General features: G+C 32.2%; 1 protein-coding gene across 7 annotated transcripts in view; it reads left to right on the top strand.

Annotated features, from left to right (window-relative positions):
- Window positions 1-17,652, top strand: part of LOC143250797 (uncharacterized) — a 35,932-nt gene extending 18,280 nt beyond the window's left edge. For 5 of the 7 annotated variants that reach the window (XM_076501802.1, XM_076501805.1, XM_076501800.1 and 2 more), the window contains exons 5-8: window positions 5,381-5,578; window positions 9,793-9,882; window positions 10,610-10,735; window positions 11,032-12,545. In XM_076501802.1, the coding sequence (XP_076357917.1) occupies window positions 5,381-5,578; window positions 9,793-9,882; window positions 10,610-10,735; window positions 11,032-11,174 (557 nt within the window). In that variant the 3' untranslated portion in view covers window positions 11,175-12,545. Of the gene's footprint in view, window positions 1-5,380; window positions 5,579-9,792; window positions 9,883-10,609; window positions 10,736-11,031; window positions 12,546-17,229 lie in introns of those variants that run through there. The other 2 variants (XM_076501803.1, XM_076501804.1) reach the window with 2 other exon arrangements.
- Window positions 17,653-19,135: the final 1,483 nt, after the last annotated feature.

Below are 19,135 nucleotides of genomic sequence, written 5' to 3'. Positions count from 1 at the left end.
CACACCACTTTGGCCTTTAATTCCTGTAGATGGGCAGCCTTGGGGTGGCCTCCTTGGGTCAATCGGCTGGTCCAGTCAGGCTAGGGTCAACCATATACCAGTGTTGGATGGCATTATTCCAATGTCCTTGTTTGACATTGTGTGTCCCCTTGTAAGGCGTCATGGTGGGTGGGGTCAGTGGGCACCAAAATATTTTTTTTTTTATTGTGGATCCTCCAAATAAAAATATAAATAAAATAGTGAGAAACAGTCCATAGGTAAACGACCACGTCTTGAAGATTCTGAGCAGCAATCTTCAACATTTGTAACACCTTTACCTCATTTTCTTATACTATATTCTCTTTCAGACAAACCTTTAGGGCAAATGCCTGCCTTTTTCATTCAGAAGAGACTAGAGAGAGTTGCTGACTCTCCAAAGTCAGTAAAGAAGCTTTGCTCTGGTGACGTGTTGGTGGAAACATCTACATCTCAACACAGTTAACTCCTCTTGCATTCAAAGCAATTGGGGATATACCTATTGAAGTTACACCTCATGCTACCTTGTATTTGTCATGAGGAGTTGTTGAGAGGGATTTGAAAAATGTCCCAGAGTTGGAGATTCTCGCTTGTTTCTCCATGCAAAGAGTTTAGTGAGGTGTATCTCCACTCGCAAACATGGAATTATGGTGCCGACCAATGTCCTCATTCTAACATTTATGTCACCACATCCGCCTGCCACCATCATGGCAGGTTATCTTAATTTCAGAGTACGGCCATACATTTCAAACCCTCTCTGATGTTTCCAGTGTCAACGGTTCGGTCACTTGAAGACATCATATCGTGGTTCCTTGGCGTGTGCTCGTTGGGTTGGCAAGGGCCATGATGCCTATGAGTGTGAAATAGACCCTCATTGCATCAATTGTAATGGCTCTCACCTGTCCTACTTTTGTTCTTGCCCAAAATGGTTGGAAGAAAAAGAGGTGCAGCATTTGTAAAATGATTCATAACATTACCTATCCTGAGGCTTGAAAATTGCTGTCCACCACCTCATCTCGGACATATGCTGCTGCACTTCGTTCCACAGATACTGTGGGAGTGCAGACAGATCTCTGTGCCTCCTAAAGAATTATTCTCCAAACAAATGAAACATCTTTTGACTTCCATGGTTAAAAAAGTTGATGAATCAACTTTGGCACCTATCTCTGTCCCTTATATGCATTCCACCAAACCCCAAGATCTACATCTTTTGGTTTCAGGTACAGGTATTTCCTTGGATCCATTTTCCTTTCTCACCCCAAGATGCAAAACAATCATTTGTTCATGTCCTCAGTCTCTGAAATCCCATTCCAACAGCAAAGACCTGCCCAATCGACCCAGGGCAGGATCCATGGAGGTCAACAGATCTCCCTCGAATAAAGAAAGTAAGGTAAAAAGACATGGTCGTAAACAGAAGAGTTCTCCACTCAATTTGCCTACACATAAATAAAAATGTCCACCTTGATACAATGGAACTGTCGAATGGTTTACGTTCTAATCTAGATGACATCAAAACACTGATTGCTTCCTACCAACCTGTATGTCTTTTTTATAGGAATTATTTCTGAAACCTGCCGATACAGTCACCTTTCAGTAGTTTTCTTTATACAGAAATGACAGATTGTGTGATGGATGAGTGCATGGAGGGATAGCACTGTTGGTTGATCAGCATGTGCCCACCCTCTCTTTGTCACTAGACACACCCTTGGAGGCCATAGCCATCCGTGTTTCCTTGGGTCATACCATCACTGTTTGTTTTCTCTGTCACCTGGAGAGACATATGATCAATTAGATCTTGATGTTCTCATTGAACAGTTGCCCTTTTCATCCTGGGAGACTTTAATGGACATCATCCCTTTTGGGGAAGTGCTGGTATTGATAGGAGGGGTTGCTCTGTAGAGCATATGCTTTCTGATCACAACCTTTCTCTTTTCAATACTGGTTCTTCTACTTATTTCCATGTGCCTAGTCAGTCCTTTACTGCTATTGATCTCTCAGTTTGCTCCCCTTCATTATTTTCCCATTTTTCATGGAGGGTTGACAATAATCCACGAGACAATGATCATTTTCCTATAATATTGAGAGAGACTGGCCATGGTCGATGCCACCCGATCAGCGTGCCCCTGTGGAAGCTAGATCAGGCAAACTGGCCCTCTTTCACTGCTCTTGCAGAACTTGATCCTGCCATAATCTGTAAGCCATCAGTAGATGACTGTGGTTACTGTAATACAGTAACTGACTGTATTACACAAGCAGCTGCTCAATGTATTTCTAAAACCTCAACATGTTTTCCACTATATCCTCGATCATGGTGGAATCCTGCCTGCCACATGACACGGAAGGCTCAACAACAAGCCTGGGATACTTTCCGTAACTATTCCACACTCTCGAACCTCATCGCTTTCCAGCAGGCCTGTGCACATGCTTGATGGGTAAGATGTCAAAGCCAGAAGTAATCTTGGATTAAGTTCACAACCAGCATATCCTCTACCACCATTTCCAAAGTCATTTGGGACAAGATTCGAAAGGTCAGTGGGCAGTATCACTCTGTCCCCTCTCGATCTTGCTCTCTGATGGCTAGGAAGTAACTGATACTCAGAGCATTGCCGATTCTCTTGGTGAAAGCTTTTCCCGGGTATCTAGCACCTGTGCCTTTTCTTCCACCTTCTTAGCCATCAAGACTCAGGCAGAGCAATCACCTCTTTCCTTTTGAGCTGATTGTCTCTATGACTATAATCGTCCCTTTACACTGATGGAACTTAAACTGGCTCTTTATCGGTCTGGCAGTATATCAGTTTGACCTGATGATATACACTATGAGATGCTGCACCATCTATCTCCTGCTTCTCTTGCTATCATTCTGGTTGTTTTTAACCAGATCTGGCAGGAGAGTGTTTTTCCTGATGCCAGGCTATTGCCCTGGCTTTCTCCAAGTCTGGGAAGGATCCCAAGGTTCCTTCAAACTACTGTCCAGTTGCTTTGACAAGCTGTCTCTGTAAGATCTTAGAGAGGATGGTTAATGCTCATCTTGTTTGGTTCCTCAAATCAAACAACCTGCTCTTGCCCACCCAGTGTGGGTTCTGATGACATTGCTCCACCATGGACCCTATATATTGGACTTTGGCCACCTTGTTCCCGTAAGGATCGGAAAGAGGAAGTTCTAACTAGACTACACATTGGTCACAGTTTTTTAACTCATTGTTTTCTTTTATCTGGGACTGATGCACCAGTGTGTAGTTTGTGTAACACTCAGATCACAATAAGCCACATTTTACTTGTCATCATTATGATTCACAATGACGGCACCATTTTAAGCATGTTCTGTCCCAAGGTTTGTCCATAACGTTAGACAGTGTTATTGGTGATAGTGACACTGTCCACCTTGGTAATGTTTTTAGTTTTTCAAAGGCCATTAATCTTTTTAATGCCATTTAAGCTTTTTAATATATACTTTACACCTTTTTAATGTGGCTCTCTTTTAAAAGTCATAGTTCATCTAGTTCAATTTGAAATGAGAAACTGACCGTAACATTAAATAACTTAAAACCAGGACTGGAAAGGCCAACTTCAGGTGTCTGACTGTGGGTTTTGTACTTACCTGTTAGTCTTCCTGGCAAGGTATGATTATTACAGTCACTCTACAGAAAGTCCTTAACAACTTGAATTGCTGCAGTTTTTCTCTTTACGTTGTAGACTAGATGTAAACATTGGTTTTATGCTATATATTTATTTTTTAACTTTGTTTTGTTTTACCTTAATTTCCTTTTATGAATTTTACTGAATTTACTTGTACCTTTTTACTGGACATTTGGTGCAGATAACCTAGCTGCTTTGTGCCATAAACCAACCAACCAACCAACCAACCAAGGTCATCAGTTTCTTTACCACTACCAATTAACAATTTTCTAGACACACACAAACAGGAAAAACTGAACACCAATAATATCCAACACTGGTAAATCTAATTACAACATGTTTCTAGAAGATCATACAAGTTTAAATTTCACATTAAATAGCAGTTTTGAATTTTCTAAATTTAATAGAAACGCTAAAATTGAATATGGTACATGTATGATGATTTTATACATATTGTATTCACTGATATATTTTAGTAACAAGTGGTGAATCAAATAATGGATTAGGTTTCATATTTATTTGTAGTGATTTGATATATATTTTTTGCAAATTTTTAGATTATTTCTTTATATACAAGATTCTAATTTAGGGAATAATTGAAATGGTAATGAATGTTTTTGAAAAATGAGATTATTAGTGGTCTTTTGAGATGTTTTGAAATGTTCTCTTTAAATTTAAAAAAATCATGATTATTTTTCAGTGGTTTTATATACTTATGACTAAATGCTTTGCTTGTGGATTGTTCCACTGAAGTATTTGTGGCTAATTTACCCCTTTTTTTTTTTTTTTTTATTATTGTTAAGTTTTACATGTCTCCTTACATCTAAGCACCATAATGTGTTTTATTTGGTTATTCATATAATGAAAATTTCAGTATAAAATTAATATGAAAATTTAAGATTTGAAGACAATATTTGTTTGTTGGAAACAATGATTGCTTAATTGGATGGGTTGTTGTTTTTTAATAACCTTTCACTTCTCTTTATTTTAGTTGTATAGTATTGTAGCACTTGCTCACAAAAGTTCAAACAGTGAATTAACCAGAATTGAAAAGGATGTAGTTGAAAAATGTATATCTCTTACTGCTTACTAACTCAGTTTCAACTATTATATGAAAGTTGGTGTGTTTGTGTTACTATTACCTTTCACTTTGGATAGCTTCCATTAGTTTGAAAAGTTTTGTTATTTTTGATAAACTATGGATTCCTGAAGTCAGAATGCTTTGTTTTTCAGTTCAAGTTGAATACTTGACAGATGTATTATGTTGTAGTCTGAAATGTCAACTTAAACATTATGTTTGATATCATTATAGTTATTGATCTTAATTAGTCCAGCATTTATCTTCACATGCACAACAATTTTAAAACTGTCAGAAGTGAACAATAACTTTATAAAAGAAAGATCTTTTACCTATGAACTAAAATTATGTTTCAGTAAAATATGAATGATGGTAAAAGACACTTCCTCTATTATTTTGACTGACTCACTTGAAAGTATGAAACTAACTTATCTCCCATAGTGTTCTTTGTTATATCTACCTATCGTATATGCTAGTTTCATGAATTTTATAAAGTTAGTTTTTACTTTGGTGACAAGGATCTTTCAGGCTTTCACCCTTCAGTTTTTTTTATGCCTTGATTTGTTTTTTTGACAAATTAACAAATGTTAATGTTATTTCAAAGTAAAATATTTGTGTGAGAAGTAACTCTTATATATTATATTCTTACAGCCATACATAGAACATTCCGAGGGAGTCCAAATGTAATAACTATTCAGAATTCCCAAGGAGTTCAGATAGGAAACAGCTATACTTATAATATAAAACATGCAGGGCCACATAAGATGACTGATGGTTCACTTTTGAAATTGAACAAGGTTCCACATTCTGCTCAAGTCTTACCAGCAGTAGTTCCTGAAGAGGTTTTAGGTATGTTAAATTTTGTTTTGTTAGATGCTTTTACATTAAAAATGTATCCTCGTTTTATGTCTTTGAAGTTTGCAAACCACACATATAGTCCATTAAGTCATTAGTCAGTCAAAGAATTATCACACACTTTGAAAATTTCTGTATATATTAAAATTCTGTCACCATCTGAAAATTTTTTATTTCTGTAAGTATTTGTTGAAGCAAAGCAGTGGAAATGGGTTTTCCTGTTTATTGTATTTATGTCATAGTAACAATGTCAAATGGGTTTTCCTGTTTATTGTATTTGTCAAATGAACAAAATAAAATATTTTCTATTTTTAACAGATTTTTGTCATTTTTGGCTAAAAATGTTCCTTGAAATTTTATAAATTCTCCATGGGAATTATTAGCCCAGTGTTTTATTTATAAGTAATTCCTACATGTATAATTAATGTGTCTATATTTAACGTTATTTTCCCAGTAGTTATGGTGTTACTCACTAGATTCTCTGCATAACTTGTAATCAAACACTGTTGTACAGTTCTTATTTTTAGCTCCATGTTACTTGTACATGTCTGTTAACTTTCTAGTTATTTTTTTATGTGAATATCTATTGTTTTCCTTTTTTTTGTAATTTTAGTTTTGTGTTTCATTGTGTGAATTTACAAATTTTTCAGAAAAAACAAACAACTTTATTTTAGTAGCCTCTAATTATGGGTTCTCAAGCTTTATTCATTGCAGACTCTTTCTTTGAGAGTAAAAATATATTTGAGAATCCTGATTTGTCAAGTAGAGTAAAAGTAGCAAATCAGAGAATTGATTACATTTCTGTATTGTTTTTTCTTTTCACCAAACTTCAAGTTTTGTTAAGGAAAAATAATTCACAAATAAATAACCATTGGATAATAACAGATAATTAATTATGATGTTATGTTACATTATCCAAACACCTGAAGTATCTTAGGTTATTAGCATTGAGTAAAGGACTGTTCATCAAACCCAAACTTAGTCTGCTGCAGTAGAAGTAGTGGATCAAAAAATAAGTTAATCATCTTTCTTATCTTTTCTGCACTGAAATTCTTTTGGTAAGGAAAAGACATCCACGAATAAATAAGCTTTTAAATAATTTAGAGTTTTGTATAGTTAGCTCAGTTCTAGACTCGATATGACATAATGAACCCATGAAATGTAAAACATGTTTAAAGTTGTATATGGAATAACATATAATTATGTTGTTGTAAAAGTTCATATAGTTAGTCAGTGATCTTTATGATAATTTTTAGACCTGTTGATTTCCAATAATTTACTTTGTTTCAACATTTAAATTATAACCTTTCAGTGTCAGACACTGTTTATTGTGTTAATTTCCAGCCATATTATGTCTAGTTAGTTATATTAGAAAAGTAAAAATTACTTGTTAAAAACAAACAACAACATGTTAAAGATATCAAATTTATGTTGGTCCAAAACATTATTACTGCCAAAGCAGTAATTATAATGCTATTATCTACTCAAATAAATGTAAGATGTAATTTTGTTCTGGTATGGATAAACTGAAATACCCGAATCAATAGCTTACATGAGTATAAGATTTTTCCAGAATTAGGAAGTTATAAAACTTCTGACTTTAAAACTGTTATGAGGATGGGGTTACTGATAAAATCTCATTAAATACAGTTTCTAATGGCATGAGTGGCATATTAGAAACTCAAACTATATATTATGACAAACAAGAATGTAAAATGTGAACCTCCCTCCTGATTTGCTGCAATATAAATAAATTTGTAAAATTCACAAGAGAAACTCCTCCCATATTTTCATACATTACCTGTTTGTCTGAAGGGCATGTTTATAACCAACTAGAAGAACATAATAATGTGCAGGAACCTTATGAACATTTGTTTATATTTGATGTTATTATATAGTAGTTTACTGGAAAAGCTTAACATGTTTTGAATGAAGTTTGTCCAATCAGTAATGGAATTTTTTAAAACTATTTCTGACTTAGAAAGTAAGCTAAATTATAGCAGTATTGGGACATTATAGTGCATGAATATTTGAAAGCTACATGTGTTATTTTTTGGACAACAAATAATTTAGCATTTTTTTAGGTCAGGTAACAAAACTAAAATTTTAAAATTTATGAGCTTAGTAACTAAAGCTTCAAAGCTCAAACTCTATGTAACTTCTTTGCTTTCTCTATGGGGTGAAATACATGTGTTCTTACTGTGTTTTATTTCCAGATTTTAATACCTAAAAGCTGTCTATTACTCTTTGAAAAGCAACAAAGAATAGTGAAAGGTTGAAAAGTATGAAATAAAGCATATAATAAATAGATATCTCTTTCTTTGAAGAACAGTTGATGTTAAAGTTGATTAAGTTGCAGATAAAATATAAATTTTTAACAAAAAATATTATTAATTTAGAAGGTTCTAGATTCTATGCAAATTAAATATGAATATAAGTTTTTTTATAATTAAGACAGGCTCAGTAAAGACTGTGTAAATTCTCAGACTCGGACAACTTTGGAGAAGACAAATCTGTTGTGCTCTTTTTTTCAAAAAAGCAGACATAACTTTTTCCAAATGCTTGCCAAATTTTGTAAAGATACTATTAGTAGATCCAGAGTTAGAGTATGTATAGTTTCACTCTGTATGGAAAGGGTCTGGCATGGTCAGGTGGTCAAGGCACTTGACTCATAATCCGAGGGTCGTGGGATTGAATCCCCATTGCACCAAACATGCTTGCCCTTTCAGCCGTCTAGGTGTTATAACATGATAGTCAATCCCACTATTCATTGGTAAATAAGTGGCCCAAGAGTTGGTGGTGGGTGGTGATGACTAGCTGCCTTCCCTCCAGTCTTACACTGCTAAATTAGGGACAGCTAGCACAGATAGCCCTTGTGTAGCTGTGTGCAAAATTCAAAATAAACCTGTATGGAAAGAGTAGACAGATGTGAATGCTATTACCTAATCAAATGAATGCCAGACACAAGAAATAAGGGTGAAAACATCAGTTGAAAGGGTATGAGGAGGTTGTTCTGAAATGCCAATGAGTCATCATTGAAGTTGTGAGGGATGGCTACCTTTACTGTCATAAATCCAAAAGGGCAGACCTTGGATCTATGAAACTTTGGTCAAATATGGATCATGACATGATGGCTTATTTTGAAATGGATCAGAGGCTAGGCCATTTTTCCCACTTATTTCATCTTGTTTTTTTAACAACAAAATAAAAGATGAAAGAAAAATTAAAACAACTTATTAGAATTTTTTAAGACAACATTATATACTATTTAGTAAGTTCCTATTAAGATTTCTAATTTGTTTAAGTATTTTCACTATAAGAAGAAAAAAAGCTGAAGTGATATTAGTAACAACTTACCAGTCTGAAAAAGCTTAAAATAACTGGAAACATAAGACAAAAATCTATAACACTTGCCTTATAAGTATTTACAGCTCTGTTATGGTTTCCACACCAAAGCATGTAAACAGCTTAAAAATAATTAGTATAGCCACCATTACTGCTGAGGAGATGTAGACATCAATATTAGTGTCATCATTATAGTACTGTGATTGAACTTTTAATGAAACGAATTGGGGAAAGTTGTATAACAAATTTAGTGAAATTCTAATTACTAATTTCCCAAATAAAATTATGCTACTGCACGAAATATTCATCTTTGTATTAAATAAGTTTAAACTCAATAAGGTTATCTTAGATCTTTAGGGAAAATGATAATGTTGACATATTCTTTGATAGATTGTTTAGGCAGAGTAATAGACAACAACTGTCTGTTGTGGAGAGAGAAGTGTAGAGGACGATGTTTGGAAAGTCTTCCGCTTTTGTCTTGAAGATGAAAGAGTTTAGAAACATCATCCTCTACACTTGTGTCTCCACAACAGGCAGTTGCCATCCATTTTACAGTTTCATCACAATGTAACATAGTTGAAGAAAAATTTTAAGACTTTCTACATAAGATGTTTTTAGTAAACTTTTCAATCTTACTTTGATTATAACTTACTTTGTGATTAAGTTTCCAGTGAAGGAACAAAAAGCTCATCAGAAGAGACTAAAGGAATGCCTTGTGTTTTGCTTAATGCACATGTAATGGGTTTCCTCAGTAATTACAGTTCTTGTGTTTATTGAATAAGCCATTCAAAATTTGTCCTGACATGTATGTAATTATAAATGTATGTTTTGATTTGTGCTGTATGTTTTTCGTGCTCCATCAGCATGCAGCCAAGAAATAGATGTTGTAGAAATGTACCATGTGTCTGAAAGAATTGGAAATGATTGGAGAAAATTAGCAAGATACTTACCAGGTGGGATATACATGAAACGTTTTTCAGAAATACAAGTTTTATCATTGTTTTTTTATCTTTTTAGCACTAAATTTTACATAAGGTAGAATTATCTGTAGAGATTTCCAAAGAAAATGTGTAAACCATGTTGCAATACAAAAATACAGTAGTGATTTTTTTACATGGATGTGTGCAACCTAATTAAATATAATACATCATAAATTAACAACATAATTTTTAACAAAATTGAAATGTGTGTGTGTGTGTGTGTAATGCAGTAATATATCAATTTTCACAAATATTTAGAAGGAACTAATTGAACTGATCAGATATCCACCATCCAATTTAAATGCTACTCTCCAGTGTTGAAGAGAGGAGAATTAGATCAAAATATGCAAAGATGCCAAACACCACAAGTGATTTTTTGAATGCCTCACAAAACTTGTTTCTTTGTATTGGATGAATGGTTCATATCCTGCAGCCCATAATAGTGAAAGTGAATGGCCCATTCACTCATTTGTGGAATTCATATTTAAGTTTGGCATTGCAGAACACTATAGCTTACATATGGAAAAAACATAATTGTTTTATTATGTTATTATTGTGCTTAAGCTTTTTTATATAGAAATAAAAGTATGTAATTCACTATGCTAACAAATTACAATGTTGTAATGGATTTGACAACTTGTCTCAGTAATTTTCTAATTATGTCTCTCATCTCAGAATAACATTTATTTCTTTTCAAAAGGTGCCAATTTCAGCAGTGGTGAATTAGATATTTTGTTCATTGACCACAAAGATCATGGTTTACAAGAAGTTATTTACCGAACATTGGCCTCGTGGAAGGAAAGGTGTCCTTGTCAAGCAACCATAGGTAACTTGGCAAAAGCACTGATTAATGTTGAACGAAATGATATAGCATTACACATCAAAAAGTGACATGGAAATGGTGAAATATTGTTAACTATGTTTAGTATATTATATTTACATGAATTTTGATCAAATGTTAAAAGTTTAGTATGAAACCAATATTACAGTAATGTTTTCTGACTGTTTTAATGTTAAATTACATAATTTTCTAATATAATGTTGCAGTGCATTATATTTTATGCATGTATACATGTGTATGTATACCTAAATTGTTGTTCTAATTATTTCACACTGATATAGGATTTCTGGTATATATTCAGGATAGGGTTGATCGTCATGTTCTGTGGCAGGTTTCTAGTAATGATGTCAAAATGATTTCAAAAGTTTGTCTGGAAGTTTATACCATCATTTATACATACACTGTCTTAAACTCATGCTTTTAGAAATTGTAAAACCTTTTTATTTATTTTTTCCTGTATTCAGTTACTGTGACAATCTACCCTCTAATGCATTGGACCATTAGTAAGTTGCTCGGTGGTTTAAGTTGACTTAAATGTTGGTTAATTTGAATATTTAAGGAAACCAGTATGTTGTATTATTCAAACAAAGTGGTGTCCTTCTGAAAGTAGTTGTATAAAGAAAATATACAAAGTAAATATTTCATTAATTGTCAGCCTATGTCGACTAAGACTGACACTAAATCTTTATAATTTTTACCATTCAGAATGTCCTAGATTAAAGAATTCACTTCATATATTTTGTGATAATAGTACCAGTTTCAAAATATTACATTTATAAAAAGTAATAATTTGATATATTTTTGCATATGTAGTCTAAGTATTTGCACAATTTCAAAGTATTATGTTTAAAAATCTAACTGAGCTGCCATTTTGTTCTTTATAAAATATGAAATAAAACTTTTGTTAAAGTTTGATTAAATTTGTGAATATGTGTAATAAATGTTAGCTTTTGTTAGTAATGTGTGAAACATTTTTATGTTTAAAAAAAGTCATGATATATATGGTTTTATAGGTGATTTATACAGAACATTCATTGTGAATAAATATGAAATGGACAGCAACTAGCCATTTCACCTTTATTTCTTTTTTTATAATATTTAGAAATACTTCCATTGATATTATAGTAATTAAGTCTAAAATCAGTTATTTAAATTTTAAGTATTTTGAATGTAATGTATGATAAATTCTGATAAAAAAAAAAAATTAACTTGATATTCGTGGTGAGAAATGTTGCTACTTTGTATGATCTGTCATGATTTTTATACTTAATTGTGCCTTGTGATGTTATAACTGAAAAATGTGTGCATCACTCATTAGTGTTGTTAGCTGTAAAAGCAATCAACAGACTTTTCAAAATAGTGTTAAAGAAATTCAAATCTTGTAAGACTATTTTATGTTTAAGAAAAAAGTTTATTAATTTACTAAAGATGTGCTGAAAATGTTTTCTCAGGTGAGGAGTCAAAGTGTTATTTCTGAAATTTGTTTTGATAATTGTATTGATTACATTTAGATTATCGGTTTATACTTTCTTTTTAAAAGATTTGTTCCTGTTATTTAGTGAAATGGGAATTGGTGTTTGAATATAAAAAACAGTTAGTCATGCAGTGTGTAATATAAGTTAATCACTAAAATATATTTTAAATTGCCTGTTTTTTTTTACAGTTAGACATCAGTTTTTGAATGCAAACTATTTTAGATCATAGCCAAATTTTGTAAAATCATATCTTTATACATTGATCTTTATAAGTATGTAAAGTTTTCGTAAGTTCAAAAGAGAAACTATTTTTTTTAAAATTTATCTGAATTCAATTATTTGGCTCACATATGAAAATTCTAAATAATCATTAGGCTTTTTCTTAATGGCTTATTTTGTCATTGATTTGTATAAAGCATCAGATCAGGACAGAAATAATCTATTTTTGGTATTCTATGCACTTACCATTACAAATTGTTCTCATTTATTTAAATGGGTTTTTTTATTATTTGCAAACTATAAGAATGTATCTCTGGAGCTGAAATTTTCCACTTTAGGGTAACTGTCTTGACTATATGATATTTGAAAGCCTTTTCATCCTTAATTTCAAACACTGGATACCAACAAAACATTGGAAATCACTTGTTAGCCAGAGTGGGTACTGTGTTTGGTGACTTGTTTTCTGACTCACAGGTATCTTCTTATTTGTGTTTCAGATTGAAAATAATTGGAATCTGATTTGCATGAGAATAGTATATGTAATGCAACATAAAAGAAAAATGGGTTCCTGCTAGTGGCTTTTAAAAATTCATTTGAACATGTAAGTCTGTTGGTTTTTTTTTGAGTGAGTATTTGATTTGTTATATCAGGCCTAATGTTTTAAAACAATACATATAACAAAGTGTGTAATCCTAGATAACTAAATTATAATATTTAACATATTGAATTAAAATGATTAAACATAAAAGTTTCTTATTAAGTCATCATGACAAATTGTAAAACAATAGATTGAACACTATAAATAATTGCTAAAGTTTACAGAACAATATATGCAGTTATGTGAACTTGTAATCATGTAATTATCATTTTACAGTCAAGTATGTGCATTACAAAAATAAATACAAGTACAGAAAAAGAAATGCATGTAACACAATAACAAACAGTACAGTATGTAAGGTGTAAAACTATTATTTTGGTAATAATTTATGACATGTGTTGTATATGAACCTTCTGATATGGATTGTTTGTATTTTTCTGTCCATTCAAGTAAAACATGATTGAACTATCATCCACCATGTTTTTGGTTCAAGTCAATACATTTTAGGTGGTTCAGGTTACCAGAAGTAACTATTTAGTTTTGGTTTCTGTGGTGATATGATTTTGTTTTGTTACAGTATTCAACCATAACTTCTTTTTTCTCCTCTGTCTTTCTGCACTGTTCAGTTTGAGAATTATTTTCCTTTATCCTCTTCTGATTTTCTTCAACCAGTCCCTGTACAAAAGGCATCTTGTCAAAGTTTGTCCTTTCTAAACTTTGATTCGTACAGCAGGTATTTCACTCAGTTACTTTCAATATGTAATTTTTTCACCATATTCTTTTTTTTTCTTCTAGTTTTTCTTAAATTCAAATAGCAGTTTTTCCTCCAATTTAAGATTTTTTCTTTTCCTTCCTTTCTTTTTTGTCCTTCCCTATAAATTTGAGCTATCAAATCTGCCTCCAGTAAATCCAATGGCATGCTATATTTATTTAACTGAATCCTTTATAAATCTGAGCCCATTAATAGATTCACTTGATAAGAGAGTTAAAGAACTTGCAAACATTCTCTCATTTTCACACCAGCTCCTTCGTACTGAGCTAATTAGTTTTGATGTGATTCTGTATATTACTTTTGTTTGCTTAACAATGTTTTATTTCAGTAATAATCCACTTTCTGATATGCTCTCTCTCCCTCGCTGATTTCATTTTAACTCAGTAGCAATTTTGTTATTTTGATAACCTTTCATTAGATCCAACTGAACCATTTTTATCATTATTTTATGCAATTTCTTTGATTTTCTGAACTCCAGTTTCAACTTTTTTGAGTAATTGACTGGAGAGAGAGTTCTTGTAGCATTTTGTTGTCAGTTAATAATGTCCTAAACATGTACATCTAGAGCTGGTCTTAGAGATTGTGGAATTCAAAATAGAAATGGTCTGCCTTTAAAAGCATGGGATCTGGGGTTGCCAAGAGACCCAGTGGAAGATCTGAGGTCTGAAATACATTCTGAACTAGTTAAAGATGTTTTTTATTTAGAGCAGTGGTTCCAAACCTTTTTATGCCCTGCACCCCTAAAAAATTTTAATATTTTCTTGCACCCCTCACAATAATTATTTATTTAAGAATAAAGGTGAAGGTGGCCAAAACAAATGTTATCTTGCACCCCTGGTTGGAAACCACTGATTTAGAGTATGTAATCAGTATCTTAATTTATACGCTACTTTAATTTGCTAATTACTCGTAGGCTTATTAGGTCTTATTTTCAGTTGTATAGATTAGTATGATTTTTTTAGAAAAATAGAATGTGCACATAAGTATTTATGTACCTGCTTAATTACAGTTGCTGTAATAATATATCAGTAGTTACTCGGTCCAAAAACATTTAGTCAAAAACTGGGTCTTATACTGCTTTTCAACAACATAAGAGTATGTCTGTCACATAATAAATTTCATTTGCAACTTTTTTTTTAGGTTTTGAGATATACAAGAGTATAATATTTAGGAGAATCTTAATATACTGGATGAAGCATGTATGCCAGTATCTGTGTATGTAACCAAAACTCCTGCACCATCTACTGAATGGCACCATAAACAAATACCTTTAAAAAATTTCACACTTAGAGTACTGAAGATTCAGACAATTAGAAAAATAATTACAGTAGGTGTAATAACCATTTCTCTATAGCAAAACACAATTTTAAAATAAGATACTCTATTCACAACAAAAATACAACTTTCATTAAGACTGTGAGTGTTTGATTACGTCATTGATTTAATTTTTAAATGTAGTACTGAGAAACTGGAATTCTTAAAAACAACTTTTTTCAATAAATGGTCCCACTTTAAGTATATAAAAACATTACAGTTTATATTAATAAAATATAAAATTTTAAGTTCTCTACATTGAACCATTTTGATGCATATGACTAAAGAGCACAATTTGAACACTTTTCCTGTGTATTACTTTCCAAAAAAAAAATTGTATTTTTAGAAAATGTTCACTTTTTCTAAACTTGTTTCAATGAAGCATTAATATACTAAGATTAGTAATTATTGGCATAAGCACCTGGCTGTATGGCAGCATTTCTACTAGTAATTGTAATGAGAAAAGTACTAAACAATTAACTATAGGGACCAAATTGTTATTGAAGAAAAAATATACACTCATCAACATGCTTTTTTTAATGTAAACAATCTTTTATAAATGAGAAATCTCTGATGAGGCCATGGCATTTTGGTTTCCAATAGACATTATAGTCAAATATATTAGCTACTGTTGTTCTTAGGTAAATCTTTGTAAGTTTTAATTTGAAAAAAGCTGCTTTAATTTGGTATGACTGTTATGAGATGGTGAGAAAATCAAAAGAGCCATCCAAAAGTTGAAAAGGTCTGTGGGCTGTATCATGAAGGAAAAAACCCAAACATGTTAAAAGGATCTATGTGAGTTAATCAGGAAGGATAGATTTCAAAGTGTCCATCTCCTTAGTGAGCATGTATCCATCAATGTCCTAATTTTTGCACTTGTGAGCACTTTCTCTAATTCAATGGCACATTTTTTCAAATACCTCCCACTTTGATAACTGCTGAAATTCTTTTATAAAAGTGAAATATCTTATGGTTTGGTCTCAGTTGTTCCAGTCTGCCTTAATTAACTGTGTTCAGTACCCTATTGTACGAGTTTACACAGAAAGCTTCCTGTGTACCTATATCAAGTTAATCATCAGCTTTGTAGACAAACATCTGCATGAAAATTGGGCCTGTATATAGATCATTTGCAAGTTTCTCTTGCATCAATCAGTATACTTTCAAAGCCATCTTCTTTTGCTCTCCAAACTTTGGACTCCACTTATTATATCTGCTGGATCACTTAATAGTTCTTTGCTGACATGGTTGACATGAACATGTCAGAACAAAATATGATAGCAACAAAAAGTCAGCTCATTCTATATTAGTTTTCCCAACAAGAAATCCTAGATTTCTTCATTTTTCTGATGTACTCCTTCATGATTGGATCAAACTTTGCTACCAATTGTACAAGTCAAAGATTTTATTGTGTGGCTGGCACAGTTTGTCAACTGAACCACAAAAGCCATGCTGTATTCAACTGAAAACTGTATGGTGGCTAGAAGAACTTCAAAAACATTTTGCCAGTGAATTCTTTCATCATTGATTAGTTGCATACTTATCCACAGTATATGCCTTGTTCAGTTTTTGGTTGAGTTCAAACCGTATAAAGTAGCTATCATGTATCTGTTTTACTTTTTATATTCAGACAGATTTGTATTAACATTCACTTAATTACAGAACCTACCAGACCCAAAAGCCATGTTACAGCTCCCAGCAGAAACAGAAAACACAATTCTTTGATTTGGAGTACATGAAACGATAATTTACAACTTTTCCATGTGCTAGCTTTCATTTGTAGTGGCTTTTTAAAATCTTTATCATGTTCATTCTTTGTTCTTGGAAATTATATGATAAATTATATTTATTCCTTCATTTTTAAGGACCACATTTTTTACATTAAATAAAAATATTTCAGAAATGTACCAGGTAAAAATCTCATACTTTGTAAAGTTTTGATAAAAACCTAACATTGCTATAAATAAATATTATACCACAGCTTTGTCACTCATTTTCAAAATGAATGAATGGAGCACATCAGCAGTTTGATTCACTAGGATTAGGTAATGGACTTAATGGTTGTTATTTTTACTTTTGTAAAATAACACATCTTGTTCCTCAGATGTGGCCAGGCATGTTGAATCTTCAGATCTTGATACAAAGACTAGGAGTCATCAAGAGGTACAACTTTACAGAAAAGTTTAACAAATACAAAATTACAAGAATTAACCTTATATATTTGTCTGAAACAGTCCACACCTTGGCATCTTTTCACTAAAAAGTAGGATTTTTCCTGTAGAAAATGTATTTTCAGATGTTTCAACCACATATCATAAAATTTAAAGCTTGCCATAAAGCTTGTTATAACAATACAAAACTACTGTGTGTGAATTAGCTGTTTCAAAATGTCAAACTAAATTTCCTTGATTATGTTTTTGTTGTTGAAAAATCAAACGTACAAAAAATGATTGATGGAATATTTTTATTTTGATGTTAACAAGATCAAGTCATGTTGATTTGTAATAAAGATAGTATTTTGATTATGTCATCTATTTTTTACTTGACTGTTTTAAAATATAAGAGTTTAAAATTTATTCATCCTTAAGAGCCAATAAAATTTCAAAAACGGATTCAATGATTATTACAAAAGGTTACAGGATTTTCAGAACAGGACATTTATTAAAATAGCACATAAAAACCTCCAAATGACACTCCTCCAGTTTACCATTATTCCTTAGCTGAATTCTCCTAAACAACCATTTCACGATATTACAAACACACCTTTGAGTAGAGGGCCAGATTAAGGGCAACTAATGCCCTAAGCACAGCCTAACACTGTTGCCCCCCTCGGCCACTCCATTGCTTAACTGAAAACACATTAAGACTCAATAAGTGCTGAAAGTGAAATAAAAGTTTGAAAATTTATAACCATTCTTCAGTTTTCTTCCAGGTCAGATCCCACAACTATATTAAATAAAAACTTTAACAGATTGAGCATGGATCAAAATTAAACAATGACTGAGGCCTTTTATTTAGAAATGATGAGGGAAATCACTTTCTTGATTAATAATAATTAAAAAATTATTTTTATTGTATATTTGTTTTCACTCCGAGTTAACAATTTTTACTTTGATGTTAACAAAAATGAAAAATTTACTCAAAACCCTTTTATTCAAAATATTCTGACTTTGATGTTAACAATTTCTCAGTTTGAACTTAAAACCCTGTAAGCAAATTATTCCTTATACCTTAATACTTATTTAAATTTTAAAAATTTTCTTCGAGATTTTTTAATTGTAAAGTCTTTGATCAAATCCTCAAAACTAATTTGGCATAACAAATCTGCTTGTATACTTATCAGAGACAAGGCATCCAGCCTGTCTTGTCACATAGTTGTTCTGTTGGGATTTTTAATATGCTTGAGTTGAGAAAATGAATGCTTAGTTGTGCAATTTGTGACCATTAATGTTAAAAATATAAGCAATGAAATGTTTACGTTTGGAAACACACAATTTTGTCTGCTGAAATTATTTTATGAAGTTCAGCATGACTGAATCTGGTTTTTACAGTTTTTGTTGCACTAAACTTATGGTGCACATATGAGTGAAACTGCTGAAGCTCGATAGAGATTAGTGCCCAAGTTCTCTGTTCTCTGGGTAAACATCAATTAGATTTTGGGAACACTGAGAGTACCTTTCAGTTTCAGCAGATGAAGTGACATCATTTAGGAAATAAAATCTGTTTGTTATGTCTTTGTTCACCTCTCCTCTTCTTCTCATCTGGGTTTCTAGTTTGTCAACAATTGTGTAGAAGGTGGTGATATGAAATTTATCTGTGACATCAGATCTACTTCTTGTGCATCTCCCATCATTGAGTACCTTCTTTCTGACATGTTTGTGAGTTTAAGCTGCATTGTAATCAACATTTGGTAGTATTTCCTTTGCAACTGTTTCAAATCTTTCAAAATCATCCCTTAAAGTGCACAGCTGGTCAGCTAATGACCCATACAGATCTGCACGTTTTTGAAT

The sequence above is a fragment of the Tachypleus tridentatus genome, chromosome 5 (genome assembly GCF_004210375.1).
Source record: "Tachypleus tridentatus isolate NWPU-2018 chromosome 5, ASM421037v1, whole genome shotgun sequence".
Taxonomy (NCBI): Eukaryota; Metazoa; Arthropoda; class Merostomata; order Xiphosura; family Limulidae; genus Tachypleus; species Tachypleus tridentatus.
Note: the sequence above shows the minus strand (reverse complement) of the source record. Positions and strands in the feature narration are given on the sequence as shown.